Genomic DNA, 18165 nt, shown 5'->3' on the forward strand with positions numbered 1-18165 from the left:
CCCGAAGTGCTGGAATTACAGGCATGAGCCTCCATGCCCAGCTGTAAATGGTATTCTTTATCCCAAATATATTTCCAGCTAGTTATTATTGGAATTTTTTCTGAATTAAATTTAACCTCCTTACTAAACTTTGTTTGTTTTTTTAATTTCTAGGAAAGTGTTTTTGTAATTTACAATTGTATTTCTTTCCAGTGATTTATATTTTTTATTACTTTTCCTACCTTACCAAATTATTTAGATCTCCCAGAACACTGTAATCATAGGGTTATAGTATCTTTGACATCTTCCTGACTTGCATGGGAAGTAGTGTTTACACATTAATTCCATCTCTGGCTGTTAACTGGATTTTTTTTTTTTTTTTTTTTTGAGAAGAGTCTCGCTCTGTCACCCAGGCTGGAGCACAGTGTTGTGAGCTCCGCTCACTGCAGCCTCGACCTTCAGGGCTCAAGCAATCCTCCCGCCCCATCCTCCTGAGTAATTAGGACCACAGGAATGTGCCACCATGCCTGGCTAATGGTCGGATATTCTTTATCATGTAAGGGAGATCTCTTTCAATTATAGTTTATTTAATGCCTTTATCAGGATTACATATCATTTTATCAAATGCTTTTTGACAAGTATTAAGATCATGGGTTTTTTTCCTCCTTTGATCTATTGACTTGATGTAATATACTGACATTGAACCAACAGATTCTTCTTTTGCCCTACCTGGTAAAGAGTATCTTTGGTGCTTCATGCCTTGGATAACTTTTAGTTTTCAAGTATTATGCCAAAACACTATTATTGACAAATGGAAGAAGTAAAATTTTCATTCCTTTTATAGCAATTTAATATAATAAATTCTGTGAGTAGTAAGCATTATATTTCTTTTCTCTCTGAACTGAAATAAGTAGGTTGAATAAATTCTGCCTACTTATAAGCAGGCTTCCCTTTTTCCAGCAATTCTGATCAAATAGGTTCTGGTTAATGGGCTAATAGTAGACATGTAGATCCTTATCTTAAGGGCACTTTGGCTCAAAGAAGTAAACACAAACAACCGCTGTCCTCTTTACTTCTCACTCCCAGTAACTCACTGAGGAGTTTTTAAAATTATTTCATCTAGCCAAGGCTTTGAGTATTGCCTTTTAGTTTCAAAGCAAAGAATCAAATAAAATGCTGAAGTACCTTCTCTGGTTAAGACCTTTTTCTGTACTTCCTCCCACATTTTCTATAGTAGAAGAATTCACAATAAGTGATGGGGAAAACTGCTTCATTTGGGGTCTTAGTGGTAATGGAAAATTTCGTACCGATCTGGGTGATGAATCTAAAACCAGAGGGAAAACCCACTGGGTTTGTGTGAGGCCTCTAGTGTCTCCTTGGCTCTCTATGTCGTGTTAACTGGGCTCCACATCTTCCAGGGCATGACGATGCCTTGGAACACCTGCTGTGGAGCCTGTGGCCTAAGCATCTCTGTATGGAGATGTTATTCATACCTGTGAGCCAGCACTTAGTAGGCCTAATCCCTTCCAGAAAGTGAAGCCTTGATTTTCTTGTGAGTACACATAGATAAGTGAAAAGAGATGAGCACTTATCCTTAAATTTGCTTCCTTGAGTCCGTATTAGTTGTTATAACTTGAAATTAAGGGTTCTGAAGGAGGGTAGATACAACTTTACATGTAAGCCACCACTTAAGATACAGTAATTATAAGCCCATCTTCTTAGGTGATAGAAACTAGAGACTGTGTATTTGGCGAAGTTCATGATTGTTGGTATACTTGAGAACTTTTCACTTCACAGCAAGAAGCTCTTTCTGACTTTTGATTATGGCATGAAAATAAATCTCATCAAGACTTTCAATCGCTAGCAGTCCCTCTGGTTAATCCAATGGAAAGTTTTCCATTATGGTAACCTATGGCACTGAGGATATAGGATGGAGATACAATACAACTAATTTTCAGATTTTTCCTGATGTACCTGGGTTTTATCTTGGATCCACATGCGTTGAAGTAGTATTTCTGGCTTCAGATGATAAGCTTAAATTCTGAAATTTTTACAGAAGCAAACATGGAACAAGACTTCAGTTAGGCTATTAGACATGTAAGCTACTCTGTTGCTTTTTTGGAGTTACACTCCAAAAAAACTCTAGCTATCCAAACGGATTCTTATATACATTTGCATATAGACACCTGTAGACTTATATAACTGGTCTCAGGTTTTTGCCCTGCTTGTATGCTTAGTGTCTGCTTGTGCATACAGCTTTTTAAAGCTAGCTATGAAGTACAGCTGCTGATGTCACCGTCAAAGGTTAGATAATCGCAGAATCCTAATAGCTAATATAAGGGTACTTCATATAGATGTCTTCATATAGAGTCTGTTGGAAACAGCTAAACAACGGTAAATAAGGAATCAGCTTAATTTCACAAAAGAAGATTCATAGTAGTATTATAGACTGAATGTATAGGTCTCTTATCAGTTCTTTTCCCTTCCTCAGGGAAGGTTAGCTTTCAATGACTCTTGATAATTTGGGGATTATCCATCCAAGAGGAAAATGACTAAGGGCATGAATGGGTAACACACTAAAAGAAAAAATACAAATGACCAATAAGCATAAGAAAGATAGTCAACCTCACTTGTTATCAAATAAATGAAATTTTAAAAAAACTATGTTAACCTAGCATGTTGACAAAAATTTAAAAAAAGAATCTTCAGTGTTGGAGGGAAATGGGCACATAGATTCTTGGTGGGAGTAAATCAGCCCTGTCTGGCCACAGGGGAGTTAGGCATTATGTACCAAAATATGAATTACACACATCCTTTGACCCAACAAGTCTGCTTTTAGGCATGTATACACAAAGATGTATGCATAAGAGTGCTTGTCAAAGCTTTGTGGTTTATAATAGGAACAAAGGCTGGAAATAACCTATATGTTCATCCATAGGGGGCCAGTTAAATAAAGGAATACTCTTCAGCCATTGAAAGTAATGAGGTATATACTTCTATTTTTAGATAGAATGTTAAATTAAAAATTATGTTATAGAACAGCAATGAATTTTATATACATACACACACAATATATAACCTATAAAAATACATTTATCAGTGAACTCATTTTCCACAAAGGTGTCAAGAACATACCCTGAGGGAAAAGACAGTCTCTTCAATAAAGAGTTCTGGGAAACTGATATCTGTGTGCAGAAGGATGAAACTAGATTCCCATCTTTCACCATATACAAAAATGAAATAAAAATGGATTAAATACTTACAGACCCCAAACTAAGAAAACTACTACAAGAATACATTGGGGAAACTCTCCAGGACGTTGGTCTGGGCAAAAATTTCTTGAGTAATACCCTACAAACATAGACAACAGAAGCAAAAATGGACAAAGGGGATCACTTTAGTTAAAAAGCTTCTGCACAGCAAAGGAAACGATCAACCAAGTGAAGAGACAACCCACAGAATGGGAGAAAATATTTGCAAACTACCCATGTAACAAGGGATTAATAACCAGAATGTATAAGGAGCTCAAACAACTCAATAGGGAAAAAAACTAATAATCTGATTTTAAAATGGGCAAAAGATTTGAATAGACATTTCTCAAAAATCAGACATACAAATGGCAAACAGGTATATGAAAAGGTGCTCAACATCACTGATCATCAGAGAAATGCAAATCACAACTACAATGAGATATCATCTCACTCCAGTTAAAATGGCTTTTATCCAAAAGACAGGCAATAACAAATGCAGGAGAGGATGCGGCAAAAAGGGGACCCTCTTACATGGTTGGTGGGAATGTAAATTATTAGTACAACCATTATGGAGAACAGTTTGGAGGTTCCTCAAAAAACTAAAAATAGAGCTACCATATGATCCAGCAATACTACTGCTGTATATATACCCAAAAGAAAGGAAATCAGCATATCAGGATATCTGCACCCCCATGTTTGTTGCAGCACTATTCACTATAGCCAAGATTTGGAAGCAACCTAAGTGTTCATCAGCAGATAAATGGATAAAGAAAATGTGGTACTTACACACAGTGGAGTACTGTTCAGCCATAAAAAAGAATGAGACGCTGGGATAACTGGCTATAGCCATACACAGAAAATTGAAACTGGAAGGGTCCTTACACCATAAACAAAAATTAACTCAAGATGGATTAAAGACTTAAATGTAAAACCAAAAGCTATAAAAATGCTGGAAGACAACCTAGGCAATACCATCCAGGACACAGGCACAGGCAAAGATTTTGTGACAAAGACGCCAAAAGCAAGTGCAACAAAAGCAAAAGTTGACAAATAGGATTTAATTAAACCAAAGAGCGATGCACAGCAAAAGAAACTATCAACAAAGTAAACACAAAACCTACAGAAGAGGAGAATATTTTTGCAAACTATGCATATGACAAAGGTCTAATATCCAGCACCTACAAGAAACTTAAATTTACAAGAAAAAAACTCCATAAGAAAGTGGGAAAAGGACTTGAATAGACACTTTCTTTTTTCTTCTGTTTTTTTTTTTTTTTGAGATGGAGGCTCGCTGTTGCCAGGCTGGAGTGCAGTGGCACGCTCTTGGCTCACTGCAACCTCTGCCTCCCGGGTTCAAGTGATTCTCCTGCCTCAGCCTCCTGAATAGCTGGGACTACAGGCATGCGCCACCATGCCCAGCTAATTTTTGTATTTTCACTAGAGACAGGGTTTCACCATGTTGGCCAGGATGGCCTCGATCTCTTGACCTTGTGATCCTCCTGCCTCAGCCTCCCAAAGAGCTGGGATTATAGGCGTGAGCCACTGTGCCCGGCTGAATAGACATTTTTTAAAAGTAAGACATACATGCAGCCAACAACTATATGAAAAAAACCTCAACATTACTGATCAGTAGAGACATACAAATCAAAACCAGTGAGATACCATCTCACACCAGTCAGAATGACTGTTACTGAAAAGTAAAAAAATAACAGATGCTGGCAGGTTATGCTTATACACTGTTGGTGGGAGTGTAAATTAGGTCAGCCAGTGTGGAAGACAGTGTGGCAATTCCTCAAAGACCTAAAACACCATCTGACCCAGCAATCCTGTTACTTGGTATATAATCAAAGGAATATAAATCATTCTGTAATATTGACATACGCACATGCATGTCCTTTGTAGTACTATTCACAATAGCAAAGACATGGAATCAACCTAAATGCCCATCTATGATAGACTGGAAAAAGAAAATGTGGCACATACACACCATGGAGTACTATGCAGTCATAAAAACAATGAAATATTTTTTGCAGGGACATGGGTGGAGCTGGAGGCCATTATCCCTAGCAAACTAACACAGGAACAGAAAACCAAATACCACAAGTTCTCACTTATAAGTGGGAGCTAAATGATGAGAACACATGAATACATAGAGGGGAACAACATACACTGGGGCCTTTTGGAGGGTAGAGGATCAGGAAAAATAACGAATGGGTACTAGGCTTAATACCCAGGTGATGCAATAATATGTACAACAAACTCCCGTGACACAAGTTTACCCATGTAAAAAACCTGCACTTGGACCCCTGAACTTAGAATAAAAGTTAAAAATATGAGATCTTGTTACTTGCAATACCATGGATGGAACTGGGGGGTCATTATGTTAAGTGAAATAAACCAGGCACAGAAAGACAAACATCACATATTCTCACTTATTTGAGGGATCTAAAAATCAAAACAATTGAACTCATGGAGATAAAGAGTAGAAAGATGGTTGCCAGAGGCTGGGAAGGGTAGTGGGGGGTAGTGGGGATGGTTAATGGGTCCAGAAAAAGAAAGAATGAACAGGACCTAGTATTTGATAGCACAACAGGATGACAATAATGGAAATTTTAAAATAAGAGTAGAGTTGGATTGTTTGTAACTCAAAGGATAAGTGCTTGAGGGGATGGATACCCCATTTTCCATGATGTGATTATTACCAATTGAATGCCTGTATCAAAATATCTCATGTATCTCATATATATACCTATGTACCTAAAATTTTAGAAATTACACGAGTGTTTGCATATATTCTTTTATATACCCACAGATATATATGACTATTTTCATATTTTTTCCAATGTTGGACAAGATAATGATAATGGATTACTTTTATATTGAGGGGAAAAATTAAATGAATTAAAATATGAAGAGAACCAAATAGTGGCAGTGAAAAGGGGTAGTGGTGTCTATTCTTCTAAACATGATAGTTTACCATTATCTTAGCCATGCCAAGAGTTTTCTGTAACCTAAATATATGGCTTTACTCGATGGATTTATTTAAATAGTGTGAATTGTGAACAGGAAAATCAAGGACTATTTGCTTATAGGAACTTACAGGATTTTGTTAACTGTAGTTAAGAGTGTTTTCAAGGTAGCAACATGGTATATGTATTTCATGGGGGAAAAGGACTGTCACTGTGCTAAGCTTAGCATCTGCATTTCTTTACAGAGGAAACTGATGAAAGGTATACAATATATACAGTCCTGTTTCAGGAGGCTTTTATGTAGGTTGACTCCTTTAAACTAGGCAGAGTAGTAGACTAGAAAAAAGGGAAACTATTCTAAAATGATTTTATGTTATTGTTACAATCTAGATGTTTTTACACAGATGTTTTTATACTTGTAATCAAATAACTTTGATGTAGTAGAAAGATTTTTAAAAATTTTTAATTGCATCTGTCCCACATTTGCTAATTTGCCAAGGGATGTGACTCATATAGCAAATTAAAGACAGCCTTTCACTATGCAACTTGTGTGGTAGTCTGGCCTCTTTAAGGATAAAGGGTACAGATCGTTTATATATACAGATCGTTAGCATGAGATCTGTTAGCTTTGAGCATCTGCCTGTCACTCTTCCTCAGTATTGTTTAAGCTCACTGCCTTGTTTAATGTGGTATCTACCTGGTTTGATATTAGTCAGTTTAGAAAAATTTTGTTGAGCAGGACTATGCTGTATTATTATCCTCTCAGATTTTTAACTTAAGGAATTAGAAGCTATGAAATCTTTATTCCAAAGCATGATAAAACATTGATCTGCAATCAGTATAGTGATCTTGTCTTTATGATAGAGCTTTTCCATTTTTGCTGTTGTCACTTCCCAGAGGGAAGTGAATTTTAGTATGATGAGCAACTCCCAAAAGGGGGAAGAAAATGAGTTATTGGCTTTTCTATGCCTGCATCAATAAGTGAAGATGACTGTTCCCTTATCTATACCTCTTCTTCCGCCAAGCAAAGGAACCACTCAGTGGAAGACCCCAAAGTAAATAAAGGTAAAGTTATATGACGAGGGTCTCTCATGAGGGTCTTTTGATTTGTCAAACAGGACAAGAGTCGCCTGTTTCGAGTACAGTTCAGTGGAGAGTCAAAGGAGCAGGCGCTGGAACACTGCTGCAGTTGTGTTCAAAAGCTGGCGCAATACATAACCGTTCAGGTGCCTGATGGGAACATCCAGGAGCTTCAGCTGATTCCTGGCCCACCCAGGGCAAGTGGAAGTCAAGGGAAGGACTCTGCAAAGAGTGTCCCATGGCAGGCTGGAGTAAGTAGGCTGATGTGTCGGCTATGCAGGAAACATGACAATGCAGTGCACAATGAGTGGCCAAAATGACTGGAGTTTGTCGAGTCTGTTAGGTTTGTAGTTTAAAAACATCTAACGTTGGGCGACTTTTTAAAATTGAGGCCGACACTCATTGTAGCTCCCTATTCAGAAATTAGGGAGGAAGGAGTTCCGGCTGCATTCCAGGTGTCACTATAGAACAGTGGTTCTCAAAGTGTGGTCCATGAACCCCTCCCTAGGACCCTTCCAGGGGGTCCACAAGGTCAAAATTATTTTTCTTAATATTTAAAGAAATAGTATCACTTGCCTTTTTCACTGTGTCAGCATTTGAATTGATGAGACAAAGGCATCATGAGTAAGGCTGCTGCCATCATACAGATCAGGCAGTGGCACCAAACTGTGCTCATAGTCATCATGTTCCAATCATTCGCAGGAAGAACTAACGAAATAACCCAGCAGTCTGCAGTACCATGGTTGTCTCAAGGGAATGCACCTGTATGACATTTGTATTTTGAACTAGCCTCTTTTTTCATAAAATACCATCATCATGTGAGAGAACAATAGACTATGGTCATTCAGATTTGGGTTATTTGGCAGACATTTTTTCAAAAATCAGTGAAATGAACTATCACTTCAGGAAAACAACTGATAGTATTTATTGAAAATGATAAAATTTAAACTTCCAAGTGAAAATTAGAATCTTGAAAAACTTGTATCTGCCACATGAGCTTCACAACTTCCCAACCTGGAAGACTTTTCTAAAGGTGCTATTAATAAATGTGATTTACTTTTTTATAAGTAATTACCTGATGAAATGTGTCAATATTTGAAAGACAGTATATTCAGTGAACCAGTACTGTCCAAATGACCGATGCCTGAATGCCACAAAATTATACGTGGATAAAGAGCTATTCAAAAGTGTAAGATAGGCTAAAAGAGTGTAATATAACAGTATAACAAGTTCATTGCTATGGTTTCAGATTCTATATTGCAACTTACCTTTAAGCAACTCACTCGTTGAGTTTTGGTGTTATATCAAGGAATATCCAGTTATCTGAACAGGCTATTCTAAAATACCCCTCCCTTCTCCATCTACAATTTGTGTGAGGCCAGATTTTCTTCATGTCTCCAACCAAAGCAGCACATTACAGCAGACTGAGTGCAGCAGCATATGTAAGAATCCAGTCACCTTCTATTAAACTAGGTAGTAAAGAGATTTGCAAAAATCATGACATTTTGTTTTAGAAAAGTTATTTTCCATAAAAATGTTTTCAATATTAACATAAAGTGAGTTTACTATTTTTAATGAATAGTTTAAAATTCCATGTTAATTTCTACACAGATAAATGTAACTCAAATCAAAGTTCTTTGAAGGCCTCATAAGGGGTCTTGAGATAAAAACATTTGAGACTCATGACTATAGGATTTCTCCCAGAAATATGTGTTCTGCATTTCTTTGGCATAGTTTCAAATATTGTTGGAATAAGCACCTATCTCTGCTCTTGAGATGAGATTCTGCTTTCAAGCTGGGTTTTGCATTTGCTTTGAGAAGTCATTTTTCCAAACCTGGTTTTCCATTACTTCATCCCGTTAGTTTTCCTTAACCAAAACACCTCATTTTTGCTGATTTGTCACTAAGTTTCTTTTTCTTTTTTCCTGAGACAGAGTTTCGCTCTTGTTGCCCAGGCTGGAGTATGCAATGACACGATCTCAGCTCACTGCAACCTCGCCTCCCGAGTTCAAGCCATTCTCCTGCCCCAGCCTCCCGAGTAGCTGGGATTACAGGTGTCCGCCACCACACCCAGCTAATTTTTGTATTTTTAATAGAGATGGGGTTTCATTATGTTGGCCAGGCTGGTCTTGAACTCCTGACCTCAGGCGATCCACACACCTCGGCTTCCCAAAGTGCTGGAATTACAGGCGTGAGCCATCAGGCCCGGCTGTCACTAAGTTTCCTGTTCTTTATAATTTGTCTGAGGTGAACATAAATTTTCATTATTTATTATAAAATCTTTTTCTTTAAGCAGGTGCTACATGATTTCCTCTTGAAGGTATTTAGTTTGCCAAACAGATTTTGGTGGTTTGAGTTCTTTCCCTTCATTTGATTTTCATGAAGATGTCTTAACGCCGAAGCTGCTTGCCTCACAAACCCTGGATCTAGTTTCAAACAATAATGCTCTGTCTATATTCAGCTCCTGCTGTATTTCTTAAGAATCCCCTCCCTACAAATGGGTTGGAGTGGTTACTATAAGGTATTTTATTGCTTATGATTCTTTTCCCTTCAGATTTTCATGTTTCACTGCCCCATAGATTCAGATGATAGTATAGTATACCCAATGCATGCAGTGTAACAAAAACCTAGAAGGGTTCCAGAATTTGGGAACTCAGTCTGGAATTCCTTATAAAGGTAATGAAGTCACATCACACTAGAACCTTGTCAGGTTACACAATTACCTAAGTATTACAAAGGCAAATAAATTGAAGTTGTAACATGCAGTAACAAATGCAGGCTGAGTTGTGAGTTACAGCCCCAGATGAAGGCTCCAGCTCTCTGATGTTAAAGACTGATCCCAAATGTCTAGGTAGAAATACCTGAGAAGTGGTTAGGAAACTTGCATGCCTTTCTTGATTCTATTTTCAGGGACTCTTCTGAACTGTAATTGGGTGATTTGACTAAGATAGCATGATATTGTACAAAGACCACAGGCTTTGGTATCAAGATGGATCTAGGTTAGAATCCTGACCCTATTTCTTAGCAGCTGTGTGATCTCACGGAAGCCAATTAGCTCCATCTGTAAAATGGTGAGATTAAAATGCTGTATAGAGAGCACCCAATACAATGCCTGGCAAATATAATCACAAAATCCATCATTACTATTATTGCCCTCAATGTTACCCATTCAGATGTGCCTTCCCTTGCAAATGAACAAATCAGCATCCTGGCCAATTAGCAAGGATCAGAACCTCCAGAGCCAAAAGAGGGCATGATAAGATAGTGTATGAAGCTGCAGAGGAGACGACAAGTTAAAGTCATTGGATTAAATTCCACCAGGGTACAGACCTTGTGAGGCACCACCTAAACATTCTAGTTTTCCTAATGGCAAAACATAAGGTTTGCCCTTAACTACTGATGTACAAATTTTGGTAGCATGTGCTCTTTCTCAGAATCTATCTTAAGAGGTACAAGCCATGGCCAAGTTCTGGTCATTTTGCTGCTCTCTTACATTCAGGTGTGTCATTTTTGTAATACCTGTAATCTTTTAGTATAAGAGTTGTTTCCTTCTTTGCAAATAGAATTCTATTTCAAGTTCTTGAGTCATTTCCTGGCTCATATTTTAGTTTTTGCTTTTCCTTAGCCTTGTAATTTGGTTAATTGTGGCTTAACCAGGCATTTCTCAACCTTAGCACTTCAAAGGCAACCAGCCCACCCTGGGGAGGGGGATGGGAAAGACAGGAAAGAGGATCGCAGTTCCTATGTGAACTCTTTCCTGTTAGCACAAAAAGTCCACAAGAAAGTAGCTAGGGGACTCCAGCTACTATGTGCGCAGACCCTTCCATCTCTATGCTGTTGCAGAGGTGGACCATCTAATCCTAGAGCCCACTAGCCTCAGGTGGTTCAGTGCCACTTAGCTATTTTTTACAGTGTTTATGGCAATTTTGGTTGACATCTTAGTTCTTTGTGTGAGCTGAAATGATACGTATTCTAGGAAAGCATCAAATGTGATAGCTGAAGAAACACTAGGCACTAGAGTCTGCCTTGTGTTTACAGAGGAGAAAACTGAAGGAACTGAAGAGAGAAATGCGGATTGTCTTAGGGCTCTTGATTATAGAGTCCTTTGGCCATTTTGCTCATTTTTCATTTTCTTGTCTTTGTTCTTTCCTTCCTCACTGTACCTCCACACCTCCTTGTTGTTGTTGCTGTTCAGTGCTTCCAGGTCTGCTTTTCTGCTACCTACTGACTAGCAACCATCAGCTTCTCTGTAGGACAGAAGACAGAATTTGGCATCTCCCGCCTTCGGGTAGTCAGACTTGTTGCTGATGGACAGAAGCGCCCTCCAAAGAGTGCCCTGTTTTCTCCCTGTATTGCACCATCAGCTCATACCTAGTGCAGGAGCACCACTGCTCATCTGGAGATTAGCACTGCAGCAGCCTCAGGTACCCAAAGCATAGTGGGGCCTGCAGACATGTGGCTAGGAAGGAACGGAGGTAGGGCCCTTCATGCCTCCAGACCTCCTGTACCTTGTTCATTCTATTTCCCTGGAAAGCATCCCATTGTCCTACCTGAGAACAACTTATTACCACAGATTCTCTCCAGATAGCATGGACCTTACAGCATCCCTGTACTTCCTGCTTAGCATACAGCCCTCCAGTTTACCCACTTCTCTGTGAACCTCCAGCACTTCCTGAGTTGCAAGGTAATTCATGGTTCTACTTGTTAGGTTCTCACTAGGCTGTGGGCTTCCAGAGGGCAGGACTCTATCTTGTTCTTTGTAGCTCCTATCCCTGTACCATCTCAGTGTCTAGTACGTAGGAGGCATAAACAGTCATTGAAACCAGATATCTATAAGTTTTACTTACAGAAGAATTCATTCCTTCAGCATATCTAAAATGAGATTTAAAAAAAAAAGTCATTTTACTGAAAACATCAGTTGTCTTAAAATTATAGGGGTTTCCCTCCATTTTGCATTTCTGCAATGAACATGCATTACTTGAGCAATAATTTTTAGAGGGTGAAAAATCATGATCAGAAGCTGGGGTCCGTCCACTGCATGCAGGCTGCCATGGTAACAGCACCTGGCCAGCCCTCCAGGGCCTATGCGTGGTCCTGAATCCTAGGCTGGGCCTCTGACAACAGAAGAATGCCCCAGTGTCTGACAGGAAGCAGCACTAACAGCCTGCCAACGGCTGAGGAACATCAAATAGAAGTCAGGAGCTGCAAATTTAAACTCAGTACTTCTGCTGTGGTAACTCAAGTAACCCTCCATTTAAACTGAGACAGACCTATGCTTACAATCATTTTAACCACTCTTAGTGGTATTTTCTTTCTTTGAACATGAATGCGTATTTCTGCTTCTTTAATGTCCTGTGGTATGCAAGATTACATTCAGCTAGTCTCCTTATTGCATGTTTTATTCCAGTCCCACCAGCACTCAGAACAGCAAGTGCGTGTAACAGCGGGCACAGGCGCTCCAGACGGAAGGACCTCACTGACGCAGTTAGCTCAGGTAGAGCTTATTTCTGTGTTTAATTTTCTTATCATGAAAAGCAGTGACCCCTAAGAATTTGTATCCCTTTGTTCACTTCTTTGTTTTAGGAGAGAAACCTAAAGCATTACTCTAAAAGGTGATAAAGACAGAGACAGGGCCATGTTCATCTACCCCTTGCAGAGTAAGTTTTATTACAGTAAGCTGTGAGGTGAGACATGATGGCTGCAGGCACATAGTCAAGATCTACCCTCCAAAGGAAATAAAAAGAGGAAAAGTGGTTGAATGTCCAAGACAGAAAATTTAATCACCACTTTCCCAAAAAAGAAGAATAAATGAAGGACTCCATTGTAATTATGGAAATGAAATTTGGGAACTATTTTAAGACAAATATCAAAATGAATGTGGATTCAGATCTACAACAGTTTCTATATGGGCAGATTGTCAGTACTCAGCTAAGGATGTGTAGAAACCCAGGAGGATTCAATTCTGTTACCTCAGACTTGCTTTCAGACAGCCCCTTGCCCCCTGCTGCAAAACCTCTTCATTCAAAACTATGGTTGTGCGATGTCTACTCTCCTGGGAGCTCTGCAAGGACTTTGTCTCCCCCTCACTGCATTCCTCATTGCAGGTGTTCAAGCCAGCAGCTTCTGCTTTCCACAGAATTCTGCGTGGAGTTCATCAATCTTCAAGTATGATTTTTTTTTTTTTTTTTTTTTTTGAGACAGGATCTCACTCTGTTGCCCAGGCTGGAGTGCAGTAGCACAATCTTGGCTCACTGCAACCTCCGTCTCCTGGGTTCAAGCGATTCTCCTGCCTCAGCCTCCTGAGTAGCTGGGATTTCAGGCATGTGCCACCACGCCCAGCTAATTTCTGTATTTTTAGTAGAGACAGGGTTTCACTATGTTAGCCAGGCTGGTCTTGAACTCCAGACCTCAAGTGATTCCCTGACCTCGGACTCCCAAATTGCTGGGATTACAGGTGTGAGCCACTGTGCCCGGCCGAATTTTCTTTTAATTCCTCTACTAAACTGTGCTATCAGTAGTTTTTTTAAAAAGGTGTTTTCTCAATCTGGCTTGCCACTAACTCAAAAGAAATGGACAATCATATAGAATAAAAAACTCAAGAGGTAGGAAGACCAAGAATTCATGTTTATTTCTTTTAATAACCTGGTAACTATGAAAAAAAATTATTTGTCCAGCAGCAGAACTGACTGAATAATGCCCATATTTGCATTGGAGTTAGGGGCTAACTGAATCAGATAAGCTGACGAACACAGAGCTGCAATAAAACAATAAACAAGGCAGGGTGTGATGTCCTTATTTAGGAAATATCAATTGCTAGAAAAGGTATACCTTACCCAGTTTATTTATGTAGTATGGAAGAACCATATACAAATGAGAAAAAGCATGAAGCTTGCAGCTCAGATACATTACTTATTTGCTCTTACCTTTTGGACATGTCATTCTATGTAAGTTGGTAAAACCTTTTGGAAGGCAATTTAGCAGTACATATCAAATTTAATATGTTATCTATAACTTCATTTCAACTACACAGATATACATATGTTCATCACAATGCTTGTTAAGAAATTGGAAACATAAATGTTCATTTAATAGGATACTAAGTGTGGTATAATCATAGATGGGATAGAAATGCAATTAATACAAGGGATGTAGGCCGCACATGGTGGCTCACACCTGTAGTCTCAAGCACTTTGGGGAGCTGAGGCAGGAGGATAACTTAAGGCCAGGAGTTCAAGACCAGCCTGGCCTAACATCATAGTGAGACCCCCATCTCTAAAAATAAACAAAACAAGTGCTGTATATCCCAAGTAAATTTCTGTTATAGAGAATTCCTAGAGAAATATCAGTTATGTACTTACACACTAAACCCTGCTATCCACAGAAATAATAAAACCACCTACCTCATAGAATTAATGTGAGCAATAAGATGACCGAGTCAATGCACCAAAGTAAGTGGACCACACAGAACTGGAGCCCATCATCATCATGTGGGGCTGTGGATCCAGTGTTGCCAGATCTTCCAAATTGTCAAGATTTTTATTTGAACTCTCCTAATATTTAAATGTTGGCAACTAATTCAACTGGTTTTAAAACACTGCAGGTTACCAAAGAAAACATACAGATGACAAATAAGCATGTGAAAAGTTCAACATTATTAGTCACTAGGCAAATGCCAATTAAAACTACAATGAGACATCCTGCAAACTTACTAGAATGCCTAAATTAAAAATAAAAACTGACCATACCAAATCCTGGATGGGTGAGCAACTAGAACTCTCATCTACACTGCTAGTGGAACGTAAATGGGACAGCCACTATAGATGACAGTTTGGCAGTTTCTTACAAAGTTAAATATACACTCACCACATGACTCAATCCCAGGTGTTTACTGAAGTGAAATGAAAATCTGTGTTCACACAAAAACCCGTAAGTGAATGTTTATAGCACCTTTATTCATAATTGCAAAAAATAAAACCACCCAAATGTCCTTCAACTGGAGAATAGATAACCAAACTGTGGCACATCCATGCAATGTAATACTTATTCAGCAATAAAAATGAACTACTGAAATACTCAACATCATGGATTAATCTCAAATGTATTCATTATGATAAGTGTAAGAAGCCAGATTCAACATATGTTTCATTTATATGACATTCTGGAAAAGGCAAAACTATATGGAGAAGAGATCAGTCGTTGCTAAGGGTTAAGGGTTTCACGGCAATGGTTAGCACGAGGGTCACATAAGAGAGTTTTTTGGGAAGTGAAAGAAATGTTGTGTATTTTGATTGTGGTGATAGACGACGATTTGTCAAAACTCATAGATGGCCAGAAAAAGACACGTGTGAACTAATGTCCTTTGGGCAGTTTGTGGCCTCTTTCTTATATTCAGAATGCAGCTAGCACATAGACTGCTCACATCCACTCTGCCACCTATGCTGTGGGGAAGATGAACTAAGCTAGTGCAGCTCATTCATTGACAGGTTTATTTTCAATCCACAGGTTATCAGCACAGTATTCTTCATTAAAGTAGAATCTCAACTTTGCAAACATTTAATCAGTATATTTGAAATTCTTTCCTTAAGGCAACAAGATTATCTCACATGCTATGTGTATTCAGAAAACATATTAATATACAAAATTGTAAATGTAACAGTAAAACTACGTAAAGGAAGCCTGTAAAGCTAATTAATACTAATTTTTTTTGGTGTGTATTTCTCTAATCTTTCCTTAAAGCACTATTTGCCGGTGTTCTATTAGCCAGGTATTGCTGACCTGTAATCTGTAACTACTTTTCTGGTATCCCTGCAGACTCTTCTGGCCTCGGAGGAGCTGCCCCGTGTCTATGAACAATCTGCATGGGGTGCAGAAGAGTTAGGCCCCTTCCTGCGTTTGTGCCTTATGGATCAGAATTTCCCAGCATTTGTGGAAGAGGTAGAAAAGGAACTTAAAAAGCTAGCGGGGTTGAGAAATTAATGCTCTGGATACATATATAACTAAGGAACTTCAAAGTATTGAAAAATGCTTCCTCCTAAAATTAAAGAAGATATTAGAATAAAGAGCATTATTCCAAACACCTTTTATCAATGTTTTATTTTTAAAAACAGGTGAATCCACTTTTATACATCATTGCACTTCAATAATTACACAAAACACAAGTACATGCATCTACAGTTACGCACCGCATGAGAACCCTGTTAGGTTATAAAATCTATCATCAACCAGTAAATCAATGTGAAAAAATACAGTGTCAAACCAAAAAGTATAACTATAGTTGCATAGAATATCACCATGCTATAACATTTCAAGGTCATTGGAAACAAAAGAAAAATTATAAAAGTTTGCCTTGATTGAATGTACAAGAATAAGGTTCAACACATCAGTGCAAAAGGATTTATGAATTTACATGACTTAACAAAAGAAAAGATAATCACTTAAAAAGCAATCATACGTATATACTGCAATTCATTATACCCATTCAGTGGACTGTTCCAGCTTATTAAAGTCACAGGTTAAGCCCTTAAAATTATAGATTTCAGTTTATATTACTCATCTTTATGTACCAGAACTGCACAATTTCCTCATGACAACATACAATAAGGAATGAATATCAGCAGCTTAAAAATGAAACAAGCATTTACTTTATTTTGGATTTCTCCCACCCCCAAAAATATAAATATATATATATATATTTATATACTGTATATATCTGTAGGTTTTGCTGTACTTTACAAAAATGTATCACTAGATGGCAGCAGTGCATTTTAGAGCTTTGCCAATTTAACAGCTGCATTAAGTAAAAAATGGCGCATGCATGATCTGATCCTCAGAGGACCTTTTCACTTCTATTTAAATATTTTAACAAAGGAAAAAAAGCAACATTCACAGCACATCAAGCCCAAAATAGTTTACACCTTCTACACTGAAGCATTGTTTAAAATGTACCTGGCTAGATCACCCTTACAGGAGAGGCTAAATAAGGCATGCTTTAGACAGTCATTGTGGTGCTGCTCACTTGAAAGGGGAGAGAACCAAAGAGGTCCAAGCAGAAAATTTAGCAGGTCATGTTGCCACCAGTTTCAGGAACCTAAAGATCTGTAAAGAAATATGTATTTGGAAATTATAAAGGGAATATGCACTGTCACTCACAACTACACCGTGTGCCACACAAAGCTTTGGTTCAAACAGCATACTCAAGGATGTGGTGTGAAATTCTGATCTCCATGTGCCTAACAAGATGACATTCTGGCCCTGCTGCTGCCTGGCCACCATTCTTGTCTTGCCCCCATATGTGAGGTAAGACTAGCAGGCCTCTGGGAATAATCCACCTAAGAAGGTGACAATTTCACCTCTTTGTAAAGATATAATGTGGAAAAGTATTTATTTTAAAACACGTCTTCTGAAATGGCATTTATATAAACGTGACAATGCACCTGATGGCAGAGCGCAGTGGCTCACGCCTGTAATCCCAGCACTTCTGGGAGGCTGAGGCAGACGGATCACTTGAGGTCAGGAGTTCAAGACCACCCTGGCCAACATGATGAAACCCTGTCTCTACTAAAAATACAAAATTTAGCTGGGCGTGGTGGTGGGCACCTGGAATCCCAGCTACTTAGGAGGCTGGGGCAGGAGAATTGCTTGAACCCTGGAGGTGGAGGTTGCAGTGAGCCAAGATCACGCCACTGCACTGCAGCCTGGGCAATAGAGTGAGACTCCATGTTAAAAAATCCAAACAACAGCAAAAAACGCAGCTGAAAAATGTTCCTTTCCAGTCCCTAAACTGGGCAGACAGAACTGGCTTCATCATTATCAGCTGCTCTGAAATGAATTAAAAGATTTTACAACATAACACCAATTACTGAAGAAGTTGTAAAAAGGTCAATAGA

General features: G+C 38.7%; 2 protein-coding genes across 12 annotated transcripts in view; one reads left to right on the forward strand and one right to left on the reverse strand.

Annotated features, from left to right (window-relative positions):
* Positions 1-16353, forward strand: part of REC114 (REC114 meiotic recombination protein) — a 124909-nt gene extending 108556 nt beyond the window's left edge. For 3 of the 6 annotated variants that reach the window (XM_015453046.2, XM_005559998.3, XM_045395708.1), the window contains 3 exons: positions 7318-7530; positions 12687-12773; positions 16091-16353. In XM_015453046.2, the coding sequence (XP_015308532.1) occupies positions 7318-7530; positions 12687-12773; positions 16091-16255 (465 nt within the window). In that variant the 3' untranslated portion in view covers positions 16256-16353. The remainder of the gene's footprint in view (positions 1-7317; positions 7531-12686; positions 12774-16090) is intronic. The other 3 variants (XM_045395709.1, XM_073996285.1, XM_073996286.1) reach the window with 1 other exon arrangement.
* The window catches only part of NPTN (neuroplastin), a 72799-nt gene continuing 70987 nt past the window's right edge, over positions 16354-18165 (reverse strand). For all 6 annotated transcript variants that reach the window (XM_073996284.1, XM_005559996.5, XM_005559994.5 and 3 more), the window contains one exon: positions 16354-17374. The gene's annotated coding sequence lies outside the window, so the exon portion shown is untranslated. The remainder of the gene's footprint in view (positions 17375-18165) is intronic.

The sequence above is a fragment of the Macaca fascicularis genome, chromosome 7 (assembly GCF_037993035.2).
Source record: "Macaca fascicularis isolate 582-1 chromosome 7, T2T-MFA8v1.1".
NCBI classification, from domain to species: domain Eukaryota; kingdom Metazoa; phylum Chordata; class Mammalia; order Primates; family Cercopithecidae; genus Macaca; species Macaca fascicularis.